At 40.5% G+C, this 27,804-nt stretch overlaps 2 protein-coding genes across 4 annotated transcripts in view; both read right to left on the minus strand.

The window, feature by feature from the left end:
• The window catches only part of pip (heparan sulfate 2-O-sulfotransferase pipe), a 29,371-nt gene extending 10,858 nt beyond the window's left edge, over nucleotides 1-18,513 (minus strand). Inside the window, exon 1 of the mRNA XM_071693469.1 lies at nucleotides 18,301-18,513. Coding sequence (XP_071549570.1) covers nucleotides 18,301-18,353 — 53 coding nt within the window. The 5' untranslated portion in view covers nucleotides 18,354-18,513. The remainder of the gene's footprint in view (nucleotides 1-18,300) is intronic.
• Nucleotides 18,514-20,749: 2,236 nt separating this feature from the next.
• LOC139765700 (thioredoxin domain-containing protein 9) lies at nucleotides 20,750-26,715 on the minus strand. 3 transcript variants are annotated; one of them, XM_071693471.1, is made up of 4 exons: nucleotides 26,607-26,715; nucleotides 24,680-24,875; nucleotides 23,334-23,535; nucleotides 20,750-21,759 (listed from the first exon to the last, which is right to left on the minus strand). In XM_071693471.1, exons 2-4 carry the CDS (start codon nucleotides 24,869-24,871, stop codon nucleotides 21,479-21,481), a joined length of 675 nt encoding a protein of 224 aa, XP_071549572.1. In that variant the 5' UTR covers nucleotides 24,872-24,875; nucleotides 26,607-26,715; the 3' UTR covers nucleotides 20,750-21,478. The 3 variants fall into 3 exon arrangements, with proteins under 3 accessions (XP_071549572.1, XP_071549575.1, XP_071549574.1); XM_071693474.1 differs by lacking the exon at nucleotides 26,607-26,715 and adding an exon at nucleotides 26,464-26,577; XM_071693473.1 differs by lacking the exon at nucleotides 26,607-26,715 and adding an exon at nucleotides 26,438-26,523.
• Nucleotides 26,716-27,804: the final 1,089 nt, after the last annotated feature.

The following is a 27,804-nucleotide window of genomic DNA, read 5'->3' on the forward strand; positions in this document are numbered from 1 at the left end:
TTCAACCCACTACCTCCACTGCCATTCTCATCCCATCTCCTCCCTTCCCACCCATTCCTTTAATACAGAAACCTCATGGAGGTTTACGTTTCCACGTGAGAGCTAGCTTGCGTCACTTTGCAAAACTATTAGGCACAATCTCGCCACAGTTGAACCATGAGGCATATATATATATATATATATATATATATATATATATATATATATATATATATATATATATATATATATATATATATATATATACATATATATATATATATATATATATATATATATATATATATATATATATATATTTTTTTTTTTCCAAAAGAAGGAACAGAGAAGGGGGCCAGGTGAGGATATTCCCTCAAAGGCCCAGTCCTCTATTCTTAGAGCTACCTCGCTATAGCGGGAAATGGCAAATAGTATGAAATATATATATATATATATATATATATATATATATATATATATATTACGACAAAACTAATAGGCACGGCTTCACAAAGAGAGAGAGAGAGAGAGAGAGAGAGAGAGAGAGAGAGAGAGAGAGAGAGAGAGAGAGGCGCATAACTGAGAATATATTCATACACCTCTGTCTAGTACATTTTTTTTTTTTTTTTGCTTCAACTCAGTAGATTCTTATAATTCCAAAACCAAGCGACCATTCCAAACATGAAACGAACATACGCCGTGGTGTTTGCGTGCGTATTGTTGGAAATGTTCTTTGGTTTGCTTACCCTAGCAAACATTTACCTATTGAAGAAGCAGTCAAGAATGATCTTCCTTCTGCATGAGAGGCACCACCTCAGATACACTGTCCACGTGCCTTTCTTGGGATATTTGGAATGCTAGCCCATCCCGTTGCCAGTTATCCCTGATGGGCAACACTCAGCGTTCAATGTACTGTAGACCTTTTCAGTTCTCCAGAATATTTTGGCGCTGTGGAAGCTGGTTGCCACGCCCGTGGAGTCTACTGCCGACCGCAGTATCCCGTGTAGGCTGACCCCTTAACCTCAGGTATATTTTTTGTTCTCTGGTTCCTCTCTCCGGGTCAGCGAGTCTCCATGCCTCGTCGTGGGATGACTGACCTGGTCATCTGAAGACAAGAGCAACGTACTGGGCTGAGGCCTTGCAATCGCAACAAGAGCAAGGTCCTGCATACTCTATGACGTATCTGCATAGACATTTTCCTGGTCATAGATATCTATAAGCCCATATAGTTGACATTTTTAAACATTTGCAAGACATTTTTCTGGTCATCTATAAGCCCATATATCTGACAGTGATTTTTAATATTTGCAAGTATATAATTTACGTTATGGTTCTCATGCGATTTCACTGGTTGTGTATCGTGTGCGTACACCCGTTTCTCTGGAAGTAACGCTTGTGTACGTGCTCCCTCCCTATTATGGGCCCAAGAAGCGGGTGTAGCGGTTGTCATGTGCTAAGCTGGGGAGGGTACCGTTACACTCCGGTTGCCAGAGGCTCTCAGGCGCCCCCTACCGACGGACGTTCAGGCCCTTCTCACAAACCTGAATAATCATCCACCGATGTACACTTTCGCCAATATTCTTGCTGAGTGTGGGCAAATATCTGTACTGGAATGTGGCGGTGTCGTGGAACACGTAACCAACCTCCCCCCCCCCCCTTCTCATGTTACTTCCGCCACAAGTGAGTAGTTCAAACTCGCTCTTAACGGGGTCAGTAAACTTCAAATCATCGGACGTTCTGAAGTTCTCTTTAGTTTGCGTTCAATGTATAAGCATCCCATGAATAACTGGAGTTTTATTCTTTCGCTAAGAAGTGAGAAAAGATTAAGGCAGAGGTTTTAAGTTTAGAGAGAGACGTTTGGTAATTAGGTCAACCACCCCGTCTTCATTTCACGGCCTGTATCATCATCATCAGCTTACGGTAATGTCATCCGCCTTTTTTTTGTCTTAAGTCCGTTCATATTTACTAATTACTTTAGTCAATATATCTTTATCAAAAATGTATTCTTATCATATTTTTGTGTTCTCTGAACTTGCACTTTTTGCCGTCACGGTATGCGCTTGAGACAAACATAGTCACCTACTCAGGCAAACATAAAACTCGCACACACACAATTACATAAACACATACACACACACACACACACACACACATCTAGGCACATAGGCACACTCATAACTCAGTCTACACACATGCTCACAATGCACACGCACGGAATCTTTCATGGTAACACAAGCGAGAGGCAAGTGCTACAATGTTTAACGTCGAATGAACTCGTATGTATTCATTGGTCAACCCGCTTTGCTCCTCAGTTTTCTTGTCTAACGGATTCCCCTCTCAGCCTCCGGTGAAATTCGTCTTCATCTTCTTGCTCAACTATCTGTCCCTAAATACTAAGCTTTCCGCCATTCGCTCCCTGGTGTACCCAGCGTTCGTCTTGATCGAAGCTCCCGCCTCGACTCGAAGCTCCTGCTGTGTATTTCGACTCCGGCTAAATCTACGCGTACTCTTCAGACTCGTATCTAATTCTACTCACAGGTTTTTTTAAAAACCTCTTCGCCAGATAGTGAGTCTTTTGCTATTTCCCTATGCTTGCGGGTGGGAAGTGATCTACTCCTCCCCGTTAAGGCTGTGTCAGCTCTTAACACGGTCTAACGGTTACGCTCAGCTGACAAGGCGGAGGGAGACGTCTGCACGGGAGAGCGCCGGCCTAGTCTGACTTACACAACCCGCCTTTACTGAGCGTCATCCTCATGAATGTAGGTCATGGTTTTATATATATATATATATATATATATATATATATATATATATATATATATATATATATATATATATTCTTTTTTCTTTTAAACTATTCGCCATTTCCCGCGTTAGCGAGGTAGCGTTAAGAACAGAGGACTGGGCCTTTGAGGAATATCCTCACCTGGCCCCCCCTCTGTTCCCTCTTTTGGAAAATTGAAAAAAACGAGAGGGGAGGATTTCCAGCCCCCCGCTCCCTCCCCTTTTAGTCGCCTTCTACGACACGCAGGAAATACGTGGGAAGTATTCTTAATCCCCTATCCCCAGGGATAATATATATATATATATATATATATATATATATATATATATATATATATATATATATATATATATATATAGATAGATAGATAGATAGATAGATAGATAGATAGATAGATAAAATCTGGAATTCCAGCTGGCGACAGCAGCAGACTAACAACACATACCTTTTTGCAGCATGAATCTAGCAAAATTTACGTGACAAGGTAGTGGCGAATAGGCTATCATCCCGGAACAAATCTTCCACCATAAAGTGGAGTCAACGAAACAGAATGATCACAGCATAAAACTGGCCCCCATAAGAGGAACAGCCTAGCACACTGGGGGTCAACCATGTTTGTTCGACACAGTGTAGCCGATCACTTCCTCAAGAAACCAGGCAGTCATGTGCCGCTGACCCATATATACACCCACCCCCGTGTCGTTCAACAGTTCCATTTTCTAAATACAATGATTTAAATACCATGCATTCTCAAGCTCCCTGAATCTAACTTCCAGTGTTCTTTCCGCCACTTTTGAATAAATTCTGGGGAATATATGGATGATCCACAAACGCACGTAAAGCCAGGGACTGACATATCCACCCACACACAAAAACAAGATCGCATCCCAACAACATATACACAATCGAACATAAAAATTAAAAAAAACAGTATTCAATTTTGATTTGATGACGCCACTTGTCATCAATAAATGCTTTTAATTTTCTTCTAAAGTATGACTAAAATGATAATGTTACAAGACTACTTGATGTATATATATATATATATATATATATATATATATATATATATATATATATATATATATATATACTGGTGTTCATTACACATGACAGCTATATAATGGATGTGATTGCATGCAACCTTTGTTCGTCTATTCGAGGCGTTACCTCGCCAACACAAGAAACGGCGATCAAGCAAGGGAGAAAGAAAAAGAAAATACATATCCCACGGCCCATTTTCCACGGGTTCCTGTGAAGCGGAAAGTTCTTTGACTCGTCAAACTCTCTCATCAAGTGACGGTGACGCAGCCTCGCCAATGCCGACTTTTCACTCGTGCTGTGTGAAAACTCGAGCAAGGACTCCGCTTGGAGGCAGAATGAGGGCACGAAGATACACTGTTACGAATATACAATCAAGGCAGAAATACCTGTGAACATTACGACAATATTATCAGTATATGTGAGATTCCGGCGAAAAATTAAGCAACATCTAAGGGATATCTAGAGACATTTAATGAAAGAAAACAGCATATGTCCATCCTTCCCTGATCAAGAGGCACATGGCTGCTGAAAGTAAGTCTTAGCTCGACAAGCGATAACATACGGTGAGCGCAAGGCAAAATCTGGTCGTAGGAAAATTGTAGTTAGATTCTCTCTCTCTCTCTCTCTCTCTCTCTCTCTCTCTCTCTCTCTCTCTCTCTAGTAAACACGTAAACACCATACAAGAATATATTTAGCTACAACAAGGATCATGTCCATTCAGGAGGTGCAAAACTTAAGGGATCCCCTATTTTTTTTTTTTTCAGCTCAAGATTAGAAAATGACTAAATATCTAAATACTGCAAGATGTCTACAACGTCACCTCCTACCACCACAAGTGTCACGTCACGTCACCTCCTACCTCTACAAGTGTCACGTCACGTCACCTCCTACCACCACAAGTGTCACGTCACGTCACCTCCTACCTCCACAAGTGTCACGTCACGTCACCTCCTACCACCACAAGTGTCACGTCACGTCACCTCCTACCACCACAAGTGTCACGTCACGTCACCTCCTACCACCACAAGTGTCACGTCACGTCACCTCCTACCACCACAAGTGTCACGTCACGTCACCTCCTACCACCACAAGTGTCACGTCACGTCACCTCCTACCACCACAAGTGTCACGTCACGTCACCTCCTACCACCATGAGTGTCATGTCACGTCACCTCCTACCACCATAAGTGTCGTCACGTCACCTTCTACCACCATAAGTGTCGTCACGTCACCTCCTACCCCCAGTACCCAGCAACAGTACAACCAACAGTAAGAACTGAGCGACTTCTGTATAGTGAGACTTGCTTGTGTCTGTGTGTGTGTGGAAGTACGCGATGACAACGCGAAATTCGCGACCTAAATTCAACGCTTTGAACGCGACGTCGTGCTCAGGGGGGAGGAGGAAGAGTTCAAGTTTTGGTTTGTCAGGGTTGGTATATACATGGCCTGAGTTCATACGTACAGTCGCATCACACAACCACTACAGAATAATATATACTGAACTTATCGAGTACACTTGACACTAGATTAATGATGTAGTGACAGTGTTCGATATCCCCTCGATTGTTGGGTATTTCCATACATGTTTTACAACAGCAAGGTTTTGTACTGAGGGAAAAACTCAAGTAAATAAAACAGAATATTGCAATTTTATCAGAAGTTACAGGATATAGTCAGGGGGATGCCCGAAAAACGTGTATACATATATATACTGGAAGGTTGCGTGAAATTCAGATCCACAGAAAATGGAGTTTAAATGAAGTCAAACTAATGTACGAGGCGTGACTTTTTAACCATTAATATCATACACAATCATCACACATTTTGACGTCCATTCGCTCACATACTCGTTAACACTTACACTTAAGAACTCATAAATAAGGCTGATTCTTTTCTATGAAGTAATCATGTACAATAAAAGTAAAGTGTAATGTCAGTTACACTTTAGGGAAGCATTTGCTGAAAAACCCCTCATCAAAGATTACTATAAAAAGAATTAAGTACTGTGAGAGAGATGGTGATATATATATATATATATATATATATATATATATATATATATATATATATATATATAGATATAGATATAGATATATATATACTTTCCCTGGGGATAGGGGACAAAGAATACTTCCCACGTATTCCCTGCGTGTCGTAAAAGGCGACTGAAAGGGGAGGGAGCGGGGGGCTGGAAATCCTCCCCTCTCGTTTTTTTTTTTTTTTTAATTTCCCAAAAGAAGGAATAGAGAATTGGGCCAGGTGAGGGTATTCCCTCAAAGGCCCAGTCCTCTGCTCTTAACGCTACCTCGCTAATGCGGGAAATGGCGAAGTTTGAAAGAAAAAAGAAATATATATATATATATATATATATATATATATATATATATATATATATATATATATATAAGAAAGAAAGAAAATATATATATATATATATATATATATATATATATATATATATATATATATATATATATATATATATATATATATATCTTTTTTTCTTTCAAACTATTCGCCATTTCCCGCGTTAGCGAGGTAGTGTTAAGAACAGAGGACTAGGCCTTTGAGGGAATATCCTCACCTGGCCCCCTTCTCTGTTCCTTCTTTTGGAAAATTAAAAAATAACGAGAGGGGAGGATTTCCAGCCCCCCGTTCCCTTCCCTTTTAGTCGCCTTCTTCGACACGTAGGGAATACATGTTTTTCAACGCTCCCAGAATTTTCACCCCCTCCCCCACTCTATGATTCACTTCCACTTCCATGGTTCCATCCGCTGCCAAATCCACTCCCAGATATCTATAACACTTCACTTCCTCCGGTGTTTCTCCATTCAAACTTACCTCCCAATTAACTTGTCCCTCAACCCGATTGTACCTAATAACCTTGCTCTTATTCACATTTACTCTCAGCTTTCTTCTTTCACACACTTTACCAAACTCAGTCACCAGCTTCTGCAGTTTCTCACACGCAATATATATATATATATATATATATATATATATATATATATATATATATATATATATATATATATATATATATATATATATATAAGAAAAAGATGCAAACATCGCTACACAGGAAAGCTACAACAGATGCAAATCACTAGTCAATCTAACATCTGCCAGTTGCACTTGTTATCACTTATACCACATCACAACACTGGGAACACTTGTCTTCTATGGCGGAATACAGTGGAAACTAAATCTATACAAACCATGCAGTGCTACCAGCAGATTTACGTTGCTCTTAAATGACATGAATTTTCATGACGATTGGTTCATTTACATACCGTAATTGGGGAAGGTGGTACAATAATCTCTCATGACTTACAGCCATGTAAGCAGTGCACAGATTCAGTGAAAAGCATAGGCTTCATTGGTGGGACATTCGAATTCAATTCTAAGAAAATCATCCACATTCCTGATACGACACTATTAATGTGTCACTATCTTGTAGCTCAACATAGAATATATAGAATAACAGCGAGCTACTACGATGATTCCCAGAAGTACAGCCTATGACAGCAGTGTAAACGACTTGAATTTCTTCATGTTAGAAAAGGGAAATGATCAGAGGCTTCGACAGTCTTTCGGCAGCCTATTGTAATGGATACAAACTCACAGGTAAGCATTTTACTTCGACTGAGGCAAAACCGTTTTTCTTCCAAGCAGTTCTGTTAACAAGTGGAGTGACGTACCTACAACGGTAGCAGAAAGCAACATCATGAACATTACAGAAGAGATTAGATGAATAGCTCGCTTCTAGTCCACGCCTGACGTTATTTACGACTCACAAGTTAAAAAAGATTACTCGCATTTCTCCATATGTCACCCAGTTGCTTTTCTACTTACTTTCTCCACAATTAAAGCTTGGTGCTTTTTTTGTCACCAAAAAAAGAATGTTGTTTTCATTGTGAAGTTAATGATCATCCAGACACTTCACGCACCACCACTAAGCACTCCAAATACCACGACTGAGCACTCCACGCACCAATTCTTCCCCATCTTACTAATGTCTGGTCATCATCCCTGAAAGATTGTGGGGAATCCTATGTAGTTACCCTTGATGTATTCAGAGCTTTTGACGGGGTGTGGCATCGGGATCTCATCTCTAAGCTTTGGCCTCCTTCTCTCGCTTTGCTCCCACATATCTAGCTTCCTTTCCGGCCGATCTATCTCTTTGGCTGTTGAGGAATCAGCCTCTCCACAGCGGTATCCCTGAAGGTTCTGTCCTGTCTCCTACATTTTTTTTTTCCTTTCTATCAGCGATTTTCTTTTTTTTTGACAAATAAGTAAATCCTCTCTCGCGCTAACGATTCAGCACTGCATTCCTCCACATCCTTCTTTCACTTGACCTGCATCTCGTTTGAAAACAACTTGCTCATTAAACTCAGACTTGTACAAGAAATCTCAGTCGAGTGGACAAAATCTGAAATCTGGTTAAGTTTAATGCCACGAAGACCCAATTGGCGCCCATCTCTCAATCGAAAATGTCTCATAACTTTCCTTTCTCCATTGACAGTTCTGTCTTTTCACCTTTTGACTTCATCATATTTGATATTACTGCAACATCCACAAAGCTGAGTCGAAAGCGGTCTGACTTATATACTATCCCAGGCTAACTTCAAAACTTAGCCCGCTTGCTATACGCCACGTTTTGTGGTGTTTGTGTGCCCCCACCATGCAAAATTCGGCAAGCTGCTGCGTCACATGATTATTGTGTGGCTGCTGGTAATTCAAGGGTGGGCCGTTTTGACAACTGTTTCTTTCCCTACACCTCAAAGCTTTGGAACTCTCTACCTTCTCATGTCTTTCCCAATAACTACAACCAGACACATTTCAAAAGACGTTTTTTCACTTCCACCAAATTTCGTAAATACTTTCCCTTGTCTCTTCCCTTTTCCTTTCATCACGCACTTTGTATTTCAATAATGACCCAGCCTTAAAGTGGACTTTTGTCCGTGACTGGAACCTCCTACGATAAATAAGTACAAAGCACTCCACAGTGCACACACCACTCCTAACCACTCCACGTACCACTACTGACCACACTCTACACAACACTACTGACCACTTTACCACCAACCACTCCACATAACCACTAGTGGCCAACCTACCCACCAATACTGACCACTTTACCACTGACCACTACTGGCCACTCTACACATTAACTCTCAATACTCCACAAGCACCAGTACTGGCCACTTCATACACTACCATCAAGCACTCCAGGCACCAGTACTGGCCACTCCACACCCTACCATCAAGCACTCCAGGCACCAGTACTGGCCACTCCACACACTACCATCAAGCACTCCAGGCACCAGTACTGGCCACTCCACACACTACCATCAAGCACTCCAGGCACCAGTACTGGCCACTCCACACCCTACCATCAAGCACTCCAGGCACCAGTACTGGCCACTCCACACCCTACCATCAAGCACTCCAGGCACCAGTACTGGCCACTCCACACACTACCATCAAGCACTCCAGGCACCAGTACTGGCCACTCCACACCCTACCATCAAGCACTCCAGGCACCAGTACTGGCCACTCCACACCCTACCATCAAGCACTCCAGGCACCAGTACTGGCCACTCCACACACTACCATCAAGCACTCCAGGCACCAGTACTGGCCACTCCACACACTACCATCAAGCACTCCAGGCACCAGTACTGGCCACTCCACACCCTACCATCAAGCACTCCAGGCACCAGTACTGGCCACTCCACACACTACCATCAAGCACTCCAGGCACCAGTACTGGCCACTCCACACACTACCATCAAGCACTCCAGGCACCAGTACTGGCCACTCCACACCCTACCATCAAGCACTCCAGGCACCAGTACTGGCCACTCCACACACTACCATCACGCACTCCAGGCACCAGTACTGAGAATTCAACCCACCAGTTAGAGAAGCAATACGTTGCAACTGGTGCCATGTATTGCAGACTGTGGGTAGGTATCAGGTGTTGATACTATTAAAAGCCAAAACATCTGCTGCTGTGACGATTACATGTAATGTACCTGCCTCACGTTCAACATCATAACACATCATTTATCAAGTTGACACTACTTAATAGTCATCATTATTTCATTGCACTTTTTTTTCTCTCTAAATAAGGTATGTTGTGTTGGTTTTCATTCTATTCCAGTTCAACTTCTGGTTTCGTGACGATTCTGAGTGCCAGGAAGTATGACTGTGTTACCTGTTGTGACACGACATGACAATGCATGTAACATGTGTTACGTGTATGCTATGTCACAAGGACATCCACCCCACACCCCCACACCCCTTCACACCTACACTCATCCAAGGGATGACTCGATTCGACACCAGTGATGAACACCACCACCATCTTTCGCTAACTCTTGCACCTACACTCATTCCTAACCCAGACACATAACTGAAATCGTACGTAACCGACGGATAATACTTCAAATTTCAAAAATACGTTTCGTGAACAAATAAATCATGTGTTCATCTGCACTGCTGAGCTTAACATTGTGACATACGAGACATTCAGGTGAAATGAAACAGGAAGAGGTCTTAGAGCGGTGGCCATGTCACCCCTGCCTCGCCAGCACCTCCTACGAGACATCGTAAGTTTTTCAGACCCGCTCACATTTCTCGCCGCGGAGTGTGTCTGGACGCAGCTGTTTTACCGGTCAATTCTTACCCGGAGATCCCAAGCGGCACAGCTTTCTCCAGCAGCGTCGAGTCGTCCGAACTCTTACTTCCTATCCACTGGCGGCTCTTAACGACCCCCCAAGCTGGGGTCTTCCACCCCTCTCTCTAGGTCTGCTTGGCTCGGGCTGTACGAGCTGAGCGCCGTTCATAAAACAGCAGCTGTTCCTGACAAACACACACACGTAAACTGTCTCCCATCGTATACAGTTCGACATCACAAACCACCACCTAGGCAGCGCTAGGAAAAGACAACAAGGGCCACATTCGTTCACACACAGTCTACCTGTCATGTGTAATGCACCGATATATATATATATATATATATATATATATATATATATATATATATATATATATATATATATATATATATATATCCTAGCGGTTAGCGTTTCCGACTACCAGGCAAAAGGTCCGGGGTTCGAATCCTGGCTGTTGGAGGATATTATTATTATTATTATTATTATTATATATATATATATATATATATATATATATATATATATATATATATATATATATATATATATATATGTGTGTGTGTGTGTGTGTGTGTGTGTCTACTGGCCCTCCTCCCTCTACGGGGCTCCTGCAGTCTCAAGGCTGCACTACCATCAATAGCAGGTTAAAAAAATGGAATCCTTTGGTGTGAAGATTCCCTCGCCGAGATAGTACTCGTTTTAGTCTAGTGACGATGATACAACCCCACCTAGCGCGACTTTTTACTCATGGCGTAACCACATTCAAGCACTCCAGTAAAACACACACACACACACACACACACACACACACACACACACACTATATATATATATATATATATATATATATATATATATATATATATATATATATATATATATATATACTATTCGCCATTTCCCGCGATAGCGAGGTAGCGTCAAGATTACACACACACACACACACACACACACACACACACACACATAAGTAGAGGGAAAGTGTGCAGGAGAAAGTTTATCTGCCCAAGCCAAGCAATCATACCAGCAGCAAAACCTGGCAGAAAGTGTATCACATGTAGGGCGGGCGGTGGGTTAGCGAGACCCGTGGGGGAGGTAGCCGCTGCCGGTGGCTGCCTGCTTCAACGTTGACATGACGACGCCTCACACTACACTCACACCTCTACTCTCCCCCTGACAGCTTGGAAATCACACATCCACTCTCCCTACTGCCTCCTGACATCTCGGAACAACTTGGATCCCCGCACAACCAGCAATCATAACAAGAAGCAGAGAAATATTGTACGATATATACCGTGATCTCGTAGACTTGAGATAATGGTTTTGATAATAGACGGGCTCAGCATCTAGTCAATCAGTGCTTCTCTCTAGGAAGCCTTGTTCTCACATCGATCCCCGGGCGGAGAAGCCGTCTGTAGGGAACAAACGTATAAGGTGCGGTAGTATTATTAATGAGGGGGACCTGTATGTTTGCTGTGAGATGGTCGCCAGGTTTATGTGTACCCGGACGGGAGTGGAAGCCAACGTTCATATATGGGCTGTGGTGGGAGGGGTAGGCTGCAAGTGGGTAGCGTAGCAACAAAGAAGTACATCTCCAGAGATGAAGTATGGTTGGTTTATGTCCTTTGTGCGCACGAGACTGATCCACAGGACTGATAGACAATACGGGACTTCTCCGTCTGTCCACACTCTCCCTACCCTACCCCTGTGACCCCGTTTGACTCTCTAGGAGGTGGGTCATCGCGGACGAACATTAGTCCAGCGTTTCGAAGGTCATCTTTTTATAATTCTTAGACATATGTATGGCAGATCATTAATTCACTTAACGTTAATAAGTAACGTAAAATACGAAGCAAAATCGACTTTCTGACTCTTGCTCTGAGCCTTACGAAAACACTCGCCAGATGAGTTGTTCGACAGCAGATGCTCGTGACGGGGAAAGCTATGAGGGATGTTGGTCAGCAGAGCTTCAACTGCAGGGGCTTGACAGTGCGTTCTGCCATGAACAGGAGGGTTTCCTCAGTCATACCAGAAGAACAGCAGTACTTTCAGGCTGAGGCCATCATGCACACTGTCGTGTTCCTATGTCGTGCCGACATGCTCAGGGAAGGAAATGGTCGATCTCATGTCCTATCATTCTCCAACATTATCAGCACAAACCATTCAACGGATGATCGCATGATTAGAAATTAAACTGCGTCTTCCACCAGCTCTCCCGATGACGACCCGTGCAACTTTCAGACCTCCACGACCATCAAGCATAGACAAATTGCAAGAGAAGATACGTATGTCAACAAGGCAGATGAGAAGCGGAGTAACAAAAACATCATTACCACCTTAAATATAACCTTTGTGGAGTCTGTGCTCCTAATTAATAATAATAATAATTATGATAATAATAATAATAATAATAATAATAATAATGTTCAGAAAGTTACGGCGAAAGGGAAGAAATGGGAAGAGAAATAATTCATGAGTTTGTTACACAGAACAGGAAGTGGTCAGCCCTGCCAGACGTGCGCCTCACCACAGCGCACAGAGCCCAGTCTTCACACATTGTCAGTAATCTAGAACTCAACCGTGAAGATCTCACTTCTGATGACTTACAAAGCTGACATTTCATTTTCTCATTTAGTGTAAAGCCCAAGAACAGTTGTATGTTGACATACGAGAGTTTAGAACGACAGTACTATTCTTGCGACGGTCGGAGTTGAGAACAACGCCGGTACGATTTTGCGACGGTCTGAGTTGAGAACAACACCGGTACGATCCTTCCGATGGTCAGAGCTGAGTACGACGGTACGATCCTTACGATAGTCGAAGTTAAGAATGACGGCACGATCTTTGCGACGGACGGAGAACGACGGTACGATCCTTGCTACGGTCGGAGTAGAGCACGACGGTACGAAACTTGCGACGGAAGGAGTTGAGAACGGCGGTACGATCCTTGCTACGGTCGAAGTAGAGCACGACGGTGCGAAACTTGCGATGGACGGAGTTGAGAACGACGGTACGATCCTTAAGCTCGACGTTGCGACCCTTGAGTCTGATGGCGTCTTGGTTAAGCGGTTAATCAACTATCTTCCCGCTTATTCAAAACAGATCCATTCACGTCAAAAATCAGCAGCGAATCACCCTTGTTTATACTAAGTACAACCAGAACATGAGAGCTGCGACAGATGGTTAGTATATAGGGAAGACTAAATGATGGGAAAATATACTAAGGGGCCGGTATGTAACTCATTAAGGCGGAGTTAATGCCATATGCGCTACGTTCGCTTCGGAAGGGTTGTTCCACTGAAACGTTTCGTTCGCTTCCTCAAGTTGGTTCGTAGGGAAAGTTTCGTTTTCACTTGCAATATTTGTTCACTTCAGAGTGTTTGTTCGCTGTAAAAGGTTCGTTTGCTTCAGTGGTTTGTTTACATTTGTTGGATCTGGAAGGTTTGTTAATCTCGGTAGGTTTATTCGTTTTGCAAGCTTCGTTTGCTTGGGGGAGGGGGGGATTTTGTTCACGTTGGAAGATATTTTCGCTTTAGGTTTGTTTGTTCAGATTTGTTTAATTTAGAAGAATTACTTTCCTCCAGATTTCTTTCGTTATGGAAGTTTTTCTTTATTCATTTCTCCATAATATTTGTTTGCTTCAAGGGGTTTGTTCGCCTTGTAAGGCTTGTTCGTTCTGGAGAGTTTGTTCGCTTCGGAAGGCTTACCTTCGATATGTGTCCTTGCTTCGAGACGTTTCGTTCAACTCGGAACGTTCCACTAGCCTCAGATTTTGTCCCCACGTTCACAGTCAACATCATTGGCACTCGTTATCAGCAGTCCAATCAAACACTAATTAGAACAAGTGACCATCGCAGGAGTTAGTTATCTAGCTGTACGGTATTGCTATTTTCACATAAAAAGTGGGATAACCCTCCTTTCCTAGTACCTGTGTAAGGTGAGTAAGCAACTCAGGTGTTTCAAAACTTGGTCAAAAGGGGGTCTCCCTTTCTGCAGACGTGGATGGCAAAATCAACATTCTCTCACGATGAGCACAAAAGGTACAGGTATATTCAGTATTCCTTGGACACTTATGTGACATCTGGCAGCCCTAATGACTTTGTTTGCTCCAGTAAGTCGTAAAACTTGTGAGCGAAAGGGATTTTTGTAATGGGCTTGCTGTCTGGTACATTTGGTGCTAATCAAATAAGAAAGAAGTGGAAGTCATCTAAATGAAGAATAACATCTTCATTAAACAGAATCAAATGTTATGAGGTGGTTCAATTAACAAGACATAAATTCAGTACGTTGGTACGAGTCAAATGGTAATATGTCGACACTCATTTCTAGGTTCATCCCGCCTCTCCTTCAGTATCTTCAGTCTCAGGCCCACCTCTGGGTTACGTAGCTGGGGGCTTCTGAAACACTGCATTAAGGACACACATTTCTATTGGGGTCCATTCAAGGGCGATGGTATCCCACGTCTTAAGGTCTACCTTGCATGCTTGTCTTCAATATCCTTAACAGCCTAGCGTATGTCGGCCTGTGTTGCCAGTTCCCATGCTTAGGTAACTGTAAAATACTCTATGTTATGCAGACGCACTCCATGCGTTTGACAGGCACAACCCTGAGAAGCTGGGTCTCGCGAGCATGCTACTGTTGAGCGAGTGCCTTGGATGCTGCACTTCGAAAGGACTTGTGTGTGTGTGTGGTATTACGTCCTACCGCTTGATGATGCGGATGGTTGGATCCTCAGCAGCGAGTGTGTACATTTAGTTGTCATTTGTGGTGTTGGAAGAGTGGCCATACCTCACAGTCATAGGGAAGTGAAGTCATATCAGCAGCCATCTTGAACTCTGTCTTAAGGCAAACTCACTGCTCGTTCCAATGTCTGTGGTTGAGACTACCTTTGCTAATTGCCAGGCGACCTCAGTTCATATAGCGTTGCTGTGAAGGGTATTCCCTAAATAGCAAAATTTCTCTTTTTCAAGCTATGACCCATTTATTCTTGCCACGACTGGTTCTCTTTCCCTCTTCTTTAGTTTTTGCTCCCAAGTGCTGGATGCTGGTGTGCCCCTACCGTTATTTAGACAACGTAACACTCGGCAACCTACTGCGTCATATAATTACTGTGTGGCCGGTGGCAATTCTAGTGTAAGCCGTTCTGATAACTGTTTCTCTAGAACTCGAAACCTTGGAACTCTTTACTCCTTCATGGCTTGCCCAACTATGACCAGGTCCTTGGTAAAAGTTTTCCACTTCCTCCTAAATTCTTTGTCTCTTCTCTACCTTCTCCTTCTCGATAACCAGCCCACTTTATAGTGAAATCATGACCTAGATTTGGACTTCCGTCCGTGACAAGAGCCTTCAACACAAAATCTAAAAAAAAATCGGCCATCATTGGTGAAAATGCATTCTGCACGACATTCTGGGGGGTATCGACAACTGCTGAGCCAAATTACCTCGCGTAATAAGATAACAACATCGAAATTCACCACATCGCATGCTACCGAACCGGATACGTGCCCATTTACATCCCGAAAAAGATGAAATTTGCAGCACGAAGCTGCAGTCTTTTACACTCGTAAAAACTGTTGGTTTTAATACAAATTTCGTTACGCTTACCATATATATATATATATATATATATATATATATATATATATATATATATATATATATATATCAAACTTACCTCCCAATTGACTTGTCCCTCAACCCTACTGTACCTAATAATCTTGCTCTTATTCACATGGAAGAAGAAAGTTAAGAGTAAATGTGAATAAGAGCAAGGTTATTAGGTACAGTAGGGTTGAGGGTCAAGTCAATTGGGAGGTGAGTTTGAATGGAGAAAAACTGGAGGAAGTGAAGTGTTTTAGATATCTGGGAGTGGATCTGGCAGCGGATGGAACCATGGAAGCGGAGGTGGATCATAGGGTGGGGGAGGGGGCGAAAATCCTGGGGGCCTTGAAGAATGTGTGGAAGTCGAGAACATTATCTCGGAAAGCAAAAATGGGTATGTTTGAAGGAATAGTGGTTCCAACAATGTTGTATGGTTGCGAGGCGTGGGCTATGGATAGAGTTGTGCGCAGGAGGATGGATGTGCTGGAAATGAGATGTTTGAGGACAATGTGTGGTGTGAGGTGGTTTGATCGAGTGAGCAACGTAAGGGTAAGAGAGATGTGTGGAAATAAAAAGAGCGTGGTTGAGAGAGCAGAAGAGGGTGTTTTGAAGTGGTTTGGGCATATGGAGAGGATGAGTGAGGAAAGATTGACCAAGAGGATATATGTGTCGGAGGTGGAGGGAACAAGGAGAAGAGGGAGACCAAATTGGAGGTGGAAAGATGGAGTGAAAAAGATTTTGTGTGATCGGGGCCTGAACATGCAGGAGGGTGAAAGGAGGGCAAGGAATAGAGTGAATTGGAGCGATGTGGTATACCGGGGTTGACGTGCTGTCAGTGGATTGAATCAAGGCATGTGAAGCGTCTGGGGTAAACCATGGAAAGCTGTGTAGGTATGTATATTTGCGTGTGTGGGCGTATGTATATACATGTGTATGGGGGGGGGTTGGGCCATTTCTTTCGTCTGTTTCCTTGCGCTACCTCGCAAACGCGGGAGACAGCGACAAAGTATAATAAATATAATATAATAATATATATACTATCAAATGATTAAGCAAATAAACAGTAAGACTACACATGTTGCTACTATACAAATGCAAAATTTCAATTCCCTTGTGACTGAGAAACAAGATACAGAGATAAGATAGGTTTGAGGTGTTATGCTAAGTATATCAAGAGTGTGACTGTTTCACAGCGGTAGGGATAGAAAATGGACTAGTTTACGAGGCCGTAAGCACAAGCTTGCAATAGAACATTACGCAGGCGATGCCCTTATGATGGGTTACCGGTCACGTCACACAAGTGTAGCCGACCTCGAGTCTGGTCGAATCGACCATAGTGACGTCCCGCGACGCTCCCGACAGCCGGTCAAATTACCTCTCTCTCTCTCTCTCTCTCAACTGAACGTCTGAATAGTTACGTCTCCTGCAACCGGTTGCCTTACTCTATCTGTTATCCAGCCCGAGCAACTGATATCTCATCGTATTTCAGTATCTGTTGTTATCAACTGGAATATTGCTAGCTATCTTTAAATTGGGGAAACACTGAAGACGGAACAAATGATGTTCAAACTATGATTAACCTAAATCTGGATTTCTTGATGTGCAACGTAACTTGCCTTGGAATGAGGCTTATAACTTAACTTGAGAAAATGATACATACATATTCATAACTGGTCTATGGAGATTCGACACTGCGACGCATCAATATGCATACATCTTTTGCACGTAACACAAATATGTTAATACTGAAATACTAGAGCAAAGCTACGCATGAAAATGGGAGGTTTTATGAAACTACCGGTTTACTTTCGAGACAAGATATATATAAATCAGCAGCCACCTTCATCTTGTTGATTTGAGAAAATGATGTATATGAAGACGACGGTATATGAAAGCATACTTAATCCGTTTGTTATAATGTGGCACAGGCCACAATTGTACTACCGGCCCATCCTTAGCATTTGAAGGGTTCGAATAAGTTGGTTTTCAACTGGAACCATCCCCTCCAAAGCTAACTACAGATAAGCATGGATCGATTATAATACTGACACCACTGGCGTAAACTGGGTACATGCTGCCGAGGTTCTTCCATGGATAAGAAATGTCAGAGTAACTTGTGATCGTAACGTTTTCCCTTATCACATATACCGTTACTTTCAACAGTCTCTGGCTAACCTGGAAGGTAAAGAGGTTCATAACACTCACCTTGCTGGAACGTACTGTCTCCAGAGTCTACCAATGGTCGTCATTGTTAGCATTCAAGTCACTTGAATGTAAAAGGGAATAATACTGGATCTTGAACCACCACACTCCTCAAAGCGTCGGAAAGAGAATTAACGCTGGTACCTTAACATCGGATTACCCAGTGTCAAACAATATCTCTTACAAATCCCCCGTGCCCAGGGGAAACATGACTCTCAGGCCCCACTAGGATGAACTGATTCGCTCTTCCCATGCCGGCCGCAGGTACCGTAAGCACGACTCGTCTTCACAGGTATGAAGCATAGGCACATGAACAGAACATGGAACTGGTTTCTCTCACAACTGACAGTTGACAAAGATATGTGTACTGGCTTCACCATACATCAATGAATAACAGTGTTATGATTTAGTTATCATATTCTCATAAAAGCGTATACAAATGGCTCTGTTGGGTCGAAATGCTCATTGAGTGGCGCCATCCAACCTGCTCCCACCTGTTGAGTTACCAATGTCTAATAATCTTCATGGGTATTAAACAGGGGCTGGACGCCTTTGAACCCATTTTCCTGATTAAACAATATTCTCTGCTTTGTATGTATCATCATACAATTTGTTATAAAGATGTTCACTGAGCGAAGACAGAACAAATTATAAGGCAGGATAACGTGTATGGTTATAGCATATCTATGCAAAAGTACTGAATTTTACGGCAGGTTATGATACACTCAAGTGTACTTTGATAACCTCGACAATGATATTCCTTTAGATAACTTGAATTATCACCATGATATATACAAGTGGACAATAACTGCTAAAACAGCTCTACTGAGCGAAGTTAGTCCTAAGCCACCTTGACGGTATTTCAGGATCTCCATCATGGTATGTGTTTAAAATAACGTCAATTAATGCCTTAAAGCGTGTAGTCAGTACGTCCGTTGATAATGTTATGAGAACACCTCACATTGTGGCTTAAGGGTGCCTTTCCTCTTCGAGAATAACTTTTGATATGAAACGTTATATAGTGAGCACCCTCAGGTCTTTGGCCGAGTTCTCTGAAAAATCATAGAAAACGGGCAAACAGATGTGAACGTGTTAGTTTGGTAGAACAGCCCCGTGGAAACACGTGACAGACAAGATCTGGCACAGACCGGGAAGAATGTGCCAGTAGACCATCAGCTATTCAGCACAATTCTATCAGGTTCACAGATATCCTCTGTCTCGGCGCTTTGATATAGATAAGTTACCAGTTTAGACTCAAGTACGTTGCAAGAGGATTGAATTTTCGGACAGCTGCTAGTTGAATATATTTTCCAGAATTCGCAAAGAGTTGTCTCGATTCATTAGTTTGCCTATTCCATTACACGGAAAAGTTTATTTAGCATAATGTACTTTTCCGATTTTTTCCCCCCTTCATACCTGATCGCCGTTTACCGCATTTTCAAGGTAGCGCCAAGAAAAGAGGAAGAAAGGGAGCATTCACACATTCTTTCTCTACCTGTCAAGTGGAATGCACCCAAACCACAGCAATGCTCCAACACCAGAGCTCCTTATTCACAACCTGGCCTCAAAGACCCGGGAACTTATCCTAACCTCTTACACGACACCTAGCTTTCATGCAGACGGTTTCAAATCAACTGAATAAATATACACTTCAGTTGATTTACCACAAGGCGGCAATTAACTAATCTATGACTTAGCAGATGTTGCAGGCCGAGTTAAAATCAAAGGCTTCCTTGAGATCCGTGGTCCTAATTCTCTTTGTCATGGTGTACGAGTTAGCAATGTCAAAGTTACATTTTAGTAATTGTCATCTCTCTTTTGGCCTTGATTACCATCTGGGTATGGAATTGATAAGACTCCTGAAGTGTTCTGGGTCCACGTTTTGGGTCTATATCTTTATCTCCTGAAAGAGGTGGGGCACTGATGAGGTGTTACAGAAGGCAGACACCTAATCATGCATTATGTGCACCCAGTGTACCTAGAAATCTCTAGCAACAATTCAGGTTTTCTCCCTAGAAAGGTAACACAGGCACAGGTGGAAGAAGTATGGTGCCCAGAAGCAAAACTTCCAAATTTAATTGACAGCCAATAAGAGTAAAGAAAGAACATCCTTCATCTAAGATAACCTAAGGCACAGTGAGATGGGGTTACTGGCACTCACATCATTAGAAACATTAGTTGGAACAACCAGATGCACAATGAATTCAACCTGAGAGCATCATATGCTTGTACCCACAATAAACCTCAGAAAATATGCAAGGGTAGTCAGTGTTTTATGCAGACTCTGTATGTAAACAATTTTCACTAAGACCTTTTCACATTCTTGAAAGGGTACCTGCCCCATACAGTTCAAGTTTGTGAGATTATCTATTACATATAATGTGTATAATATCTTAAAAGAATTCAAGTCAGAGGAGAATACTTAAGATCATCAATAACAAAATTTCTAGTGAGTAAATAAATTTATTAAAATAAAGCATGATAAAAACCTGTTTGCAAGGAACACACCACTCATGATTGATCATCAACATACTATGTGAGGATCAATGAGAGCAGTACATGTAATCTAGGGTCTTATTTGTTACAGTACATTTAACAAGATACTCCTTATTCTTATCCTGGTTCATCCAGCAACTTGCATCAGGCAATCTTGAACAAACTGATACCCATTCACACCTGAGACAAGTTTGGAATGTGTGGTATGTCCCCTTGCTTATAAAGACACTGCTGTAAGCAGAGTTTAAAGCTAACACTTTTGAACACTATGGCTGAGTTTGGATTTCATCCTTTAGCCACAGCATCCATTACATAAATGTTTTTAAGATAACAAATTTTGCAAATAAATATAAAATATCTACTCTTCACTGAATTCAGATTTCCTGATCCTATGTAGAAAAAAATTAAAATGCAATAATGCTATAAAAGTATCAAAATTGGACTGGTAATGATTAAAGTATACAAGGCAAACTCCTTGAATGAATTCCCCAAAACTTAACCTTTTTTAACCCTTACTTAAATGATATAAAGGGTCACTGAGGACTCATTAACTACCTACACAGGCAGTTCTGTGGGTGGTGAAACTATGTTAAGAGTTTATGATAATACCCCATCCATCTAAACACTAAATCATGAAACTAGTGCTCTTATGAAACAGATGAACAACAGCACTTGCTCATACAACTCAGTAGTCTGAATCACTATCATCACTATCTCCTTTATTTCCACCTCTGATGGTTTTCTTCCGATGGACATCCATTCGCTGCCCACCTCTGAGACCATTTGTGGGAGGGCAAAGAAGGTCACCACTGTACTCTATCACATCTGCACGTCCAATCCTCCATTCCATCATCTCTGTAGAGAAGTCATCTGTGTTTCCTAAATCAGTGAATCCAATGATGTAATCCTTAGTCTTGCCATCCTTTACCAGACATAACGTGGGAAGCACACGAATATGAAGCCGCTCTGAAAATATAATGTGAAGTTGCTCTGAAAACATAATGTGAAGCTGCTCTGAAAACCACAATCATGCACTGCATCTAACTATTATGCAAACTATTTCCTGCAATCAAAGAAAGGCAGCACATGCATGCTTAAAATGTTTCTCTTCTTCGGCAACTCATAAATCCAACTGCATTTAGTCACCCTCCACTTATCCTATACATTCACATCATCTTCCAAAGCCTCTCTGTCAACCATATCATACACTTTCTCAACATATGCAAAAGCCACATAAAAGTAAATTCTCTTTCTCCAAATATTTCTCAAACAAATTCTACACATCAAACAGCAGATCCACACATCCTCTACATCTACTGAAGGCACATTGTTCCTCTCATATGTTCGACACATGTCATAGCTCTCTCACTCACCAATTTCCAATGCACCCCACTGGGTATACTCACAAAAGTTATTCCTCTGTAATTTGAACATTCATTTTCTAAACCAATTGCCTTTATACAACACTTCCATATGTGTACCCTTCCAATTATCAGGCACCTCCCTTCTGGCTATACAAACATTTGATTATTGTGGTCTGAAGGCAAGAAAGGATTATCTGTACAGCATAGTAATCAAGTTTACCACTGCAGAACCTGTACAAATGGACTAAAAAGTTAAAAAAAAAATGGCTGTTAAAGTATCACTGTTACAGAATGTTCAATGTGGCTGTCCACATCAACCGTTCTAGAGTTGATCCATTCATACATACTCCAATGTGGCAGTGCATAATCATGATCCTGTGCAGATAATTTGTGAATTTCAGATACTTTTTCACCTCCAGGCCACAAAAAGCAAGTGACAGTTGTTGCTTTTCTTACATAAAAATCAACATGAGTGAGGCCATGTCTACAGTGAGATTACATATAAGCAATCAAGTGTAAAGGTCTCATTCCCATGCAGCAGTGACTATTACCTCAGTGTTTGCTGCGCAGATTTTGAAACATAGATTTTCAATACTCTACCTATAGTTTTACTACTTTAACCCGAAATATCTAGACCTAAATCATGTCAATCATAAATTGAGGTAAGTAAAATTTTTTTGAAAAATTCACTTACATTACAAGAACAGCATGCATATTTCAAAACCTGTGTAAACTAGCTTCAAATACAGTTAGTGATAAGATTCTAATTTAATGTTTTTAGATCAAAAAAAGGCACCCAATCATTACACCTGAGTAGCAGATACTCACTAGTGTATTATAAATAAAGTACAGTACTATAAATCAGCAAAAAAACATAGTAATAACAATAATAATAATAATAAAAATAATAATAATAATAATAATAATAATAATAATAATAATAATAATAATAATATCAAAGATAAAAAATCACCCTCTCTCTACCATTTCTCTAGATGTGATTTCCACAAAAAAAAAAGAACTGGATGAGATACTACTGTATTTTACAAGTATCTACAATAAACCTTTGTCACCTATATGAGGACAATCTCAGGCATCTAGAAAATAATAGAAACCACAGGATGGCAAGCCATATATACAGAATGCATCTTTAAAGTTACATCTAAATTACATTACCTGTTAGGAATGGGGCTTTCTCAGCATTTATCTTGCAAAACTTTGTTTCAATGTGCTTCCTTGCAAGAATGTTCAAATGCTTGTCGACAATTTTGCATCTAACAAACTGGTCCCGATAGAAGTGACATACAACATTTTCAGATTTTTTTGTAGTTTCAAAAAATTCCTTCTCATCGTACAATTCAGAATAATCTCCATGCCCCTGAGTGAGAGTACAAAAAGTATTTCAACGTCAACTGTACAGAATAAACAAGCTGAAAATCACCATAACTTAGTACTCCTATCTATTGTTTCTAAGATGACTGCAAAAACGATTCATAAAAAGTTAGTTTTAACCCTGCAAAAGTTATTAATCTAGATCCCTCACCTCATGTAGTCCTCTTCCAATCCATAAATGTACTCTACGGAGAAGAACCCACAATCAACCATGTTAAAAACATGGTCAAAAATTGTCATGAGGTCAGTCAGAAATCTGCTTAAAAACAATTCTGTCATCACTGTCTAAAATGTGACAATCAATGGAACTGGCTAAGCCATCATGCTGCTGAAGTTCTTTCCATTTCTTTGTTAAGCTTTTCTGTCTTAGACTACACTGGTCATCAGGAAGCAACTCAATCTCCACTAGGAAAGTTGAGTGGGGCAATGACATGAGAACAAGCCTGTTACTATTAAATTCAAAATTCTCTGATGCCTAAAAAGGAAGTTATACATAAAAAAAAATTACTTAACTACCAAAAGAAAAGACCACTATTGGGTGTCTTTAATACACCACAATTTAGAGACTGATGCATAATATGTTTCATGGATAATCAAGTAAAAATACTGCATATTCTATAACTATGTAAAAGGAGAGCAAGAAAAAAATTACCACATAACTTATTCATAATATCATTAGCAAAAGCATGAAGATAGTAAACTTAATAAAAGATAAGCTTAGCCTTTACCAAAGAACTCATACTGATCTTCACTTGACAAAAATTTTTGATATCAAAGTGGGGGGAGGCTGGTACACCTCAGACATTGATTACAGGATTGTTTTAAGCAGATTTAATTTTCTGTACAATCTGTTCAGCATTTCTTTTGTGTGTATCAAGAATAACTGCAGCATTACTAGTCATGTGTTCTTCACCTTTGAGAGAACCACGTCCATTTAAAAAGCTGAGTTGTGGAAAATAATAATTAAAATATACATGATGAACATAATATCAAGCCATTTACTGAGATAGTACATTGAGGAGGAGGAAAAATCGTAAAACATCCACTCATCTCCTGTACATGGAATCTATGAACAATATTTCAATATACATTCGGATAAACAAAATACTTAAAGACCTGTGAGGACTTACATTACTAATCCATTCTTGTTTCTTCTGCTGTCGTTTCTTCATGGCTTCTAAACGTTCCCGTCGAATGGCATCCAAGTCATCAGAGTCTAAATTGTCAAGTCTTTCTATTTCTGCATCCAGCTGTTGTTCAATGATTTGTGTGGCAGCTACTAACTGCTTTTCAACCATTGCATTTGCATTTACACCTGCCATTTTACTGCATAAAAAGGTTCAATGAATTTGCAAAATATAAATACCACACATTTCGAAATATGCTGTCTCCTGATCCATGACTGCCACATAAAATTCACTTTCCTTCTCCAAGTACTGTACTTCTCACAAATTCTGTGAAAACTCCTGGTTGCCATACCCTCTACCTCTCCTGATGACAAATTACTTCTCATTCATATCTTCTGTGCCTGCCATCATATTCTCAATTACCACTCTCTCATACACTGTATCAAAGATGCTCAAAAGACATTTTTACAAAATTCAAACATTCTCTTTTGCCCCTTCCCCCCTTGGACTTTTTAATGCTTACAAAATCAATGTTTAACTTTAACATTACCTAAAAACAAAAAAATCATAAGCACTTGCCTTTATAATTCTTTATACAATCAGGTTTACTCTCTATCACCTAAATGGTAAAAGTGAAAGTCATAAATTCTCCTACAATAAAACATGAAATGAAAGTCATAAATTCTCCTTCAATAAAACATGAATAAACAAAAAAGAAATATAATGAAAACACATTTATGAATATGATTTACAATAAGAAAATGAACTCAAAGACTAAGTTATTCCCAAATCTCCTTGGGAAAATTAATTCATTATTTTATAAACCAGATCTAATATGAGCAGGAATCACAATAACTGCTAGATAAAAAAGAAAATATTTTCAGAAGCACTACGTAAATAAACTATAGATCTGGAAGAAATTCAGATCAATGGAATCCTCGCACTTAGAAGAAATGATCTGGGCCAGCACTGCATGACCTGGGACATTTCTCTTCATCTCAACATAATATAAAGTGTGATAGTGGGGAGGGCTTTGAAGGTCAAGAAGTATATGAGATAAATTACTCTAACTTAAAGGTACGTAAAACATTTTTGAAGTCAAGAGAACCTTTAAAAACCTCATTAAACTTCCCCTACAAGCCAAAATTCATTGCAGAAATGTAATAGCATTAACACACTGTACTGAACAATGGCTTGTTAGGAGAATAGACGGAAGCCCTAACATGGTGCTGAAATCATGGATGTCTGGTATCTCTTGACTATGCCATTGAGAATTAGGACGAACTTCGGCTGAGAAGTGTTACATCTTTTTACTGTACATCAATTAACCCAATATTTCCCATGATCTTCATAAGACTAACTCCCATCTTATTAAAACACACAAAAAAAGGCAGCAAATCAAATCAAACATTACAAGTCACTTGGTAAAATTCTTTTAGCTATGGATATCGAGGGATTTTCTTCTGTATTGTTACAAAAGGAAAACTGATAAAAACTTTTGCAGTTACATATATATATATATATATATATATATATATATATATATATATATATATATGGGCTCTGTTTGGTTTTCCTTGATAGCTTCCATGTGCTAAACTGCCCTTCCAAGATTTGGGGTTAAAAAAAAAAAGGGTAAAACCACCTTAAATAATAAGACCTTCATAGTTTACGCAAACCATAACATGGAAAACAAAGTATTTGCTATCATCCCTGTCATAATCACGGTATATCATATATAAAATACACAGGACCAAATACCATTCTATAACAGGCCAATGACTCACGTCTCTTGGAAGTCCAAGAAGACAACTGCTCACAACTACTATCATTAATGGTAAACGACAATCAAATGTTAAACGTTACACTAAGAAAATGCTAATGTTTCATTAAAAATTGCCAGAATTACTTAAAAGTATTGATACATTACCGCTCTAATCGTATTATTATAAAGTTTAAGAATGTTGATCTAATGCTGTCTTCTTCAACAGCGCGTTCACAGGTGACTAACAAAATATAAAAAAATTCTTCTGACTCATATATATATCTTTTCTTTATCATATCTTGTATTTTTTTTATTAGATTTAGTAAATGTATCAAAGAGAGATTTTCACTGATGACTGTAATCTCAAATGAATAACTTTTGAATCTTATGACATATTTTTCATTCAGAAACGGTGCCATTTCGAAACCAACATATCGTACTTATCAAAAAATAAAATCAGCATATACTCAGGTAATTTACTGATTTTTTCCCTTTTTTTTTCTTCATGGGCTGATAGTAGTGTCTGAGCCTTAGCTCTGAAGTAACGAGCAGGATTTTATATTTTCCCTCAGACTCTTTTGACTTTTCGACCCTGAACACAGAGTGCCCAAAAAGGAAGTGCACAACACACACACACACACACACACACACACACACACACACACCTGCTATGTACAATTACAGTAACAAAAAAATGTATATTACGTTGTACGAATTATAAAATAAAATTCAGCACCACATTTTTTCTGTTTCAACGCATGGTAATAAACTGTTACTTTTTTCATTGAGATGTCTCGCTTTGAACTCCCAAGAATCTTATGAGTTGTCACTCCAGTTATGCTGCGTCATTTTATGGACCCCAAACCACACTGTCAACATCACTTCATGCGACCCAGCTTGTAACGCAGCGCCTGTACAACCCCTGAATGGACGAATCTAAGCCTACATATAGGATTAGGGGCAAACAACCATTGCCCTTACCTACTTGTTTGCTGGTGAAGTACGTCAGTGAAGGTCCTTACCCCTCAGTTGTAAGCTATCATTTAACAGAAAAGTATCACTGACTGACATCTTTAGAATTTGCCTTCTTAATCAGAACAGGAAATCGAGACTCCCTGCAAATTTTAATTTGTCTGTAATGACCCAGGCAATCTACTGGTTCCATGATCAAACCATTGGTTATGACCCATTGCTACCTGGCCCAGGCCACACCCCCAAGACCAGGGCAATGGCCTCTTCTACAAGTAAGACGTGAGACGAACACAGTGAAGCATACTAGTGATCATGTGATCCCAAAGTGCAATAATTCAGTGGTTAACCCCGAGAAGTCGACAAATCACTGGAATTGTACAAGTTATTTTTA

The sequence above is a fragment of the Panulirus ornatus genome, chromosome 55 (assembly GCF_036320965.1).
Source record: "Panulirus ornatus isolate Po-2019 chromosome 55, ASM3632096v1, whole genome shotgun sequence".
NCBI classification, from domain to species: Eukaryota; Metazoa; Arthropoda; class Malacostraca; order Decapoda; family Palinuridae; genus Panulirus; species Panulirus ornatus.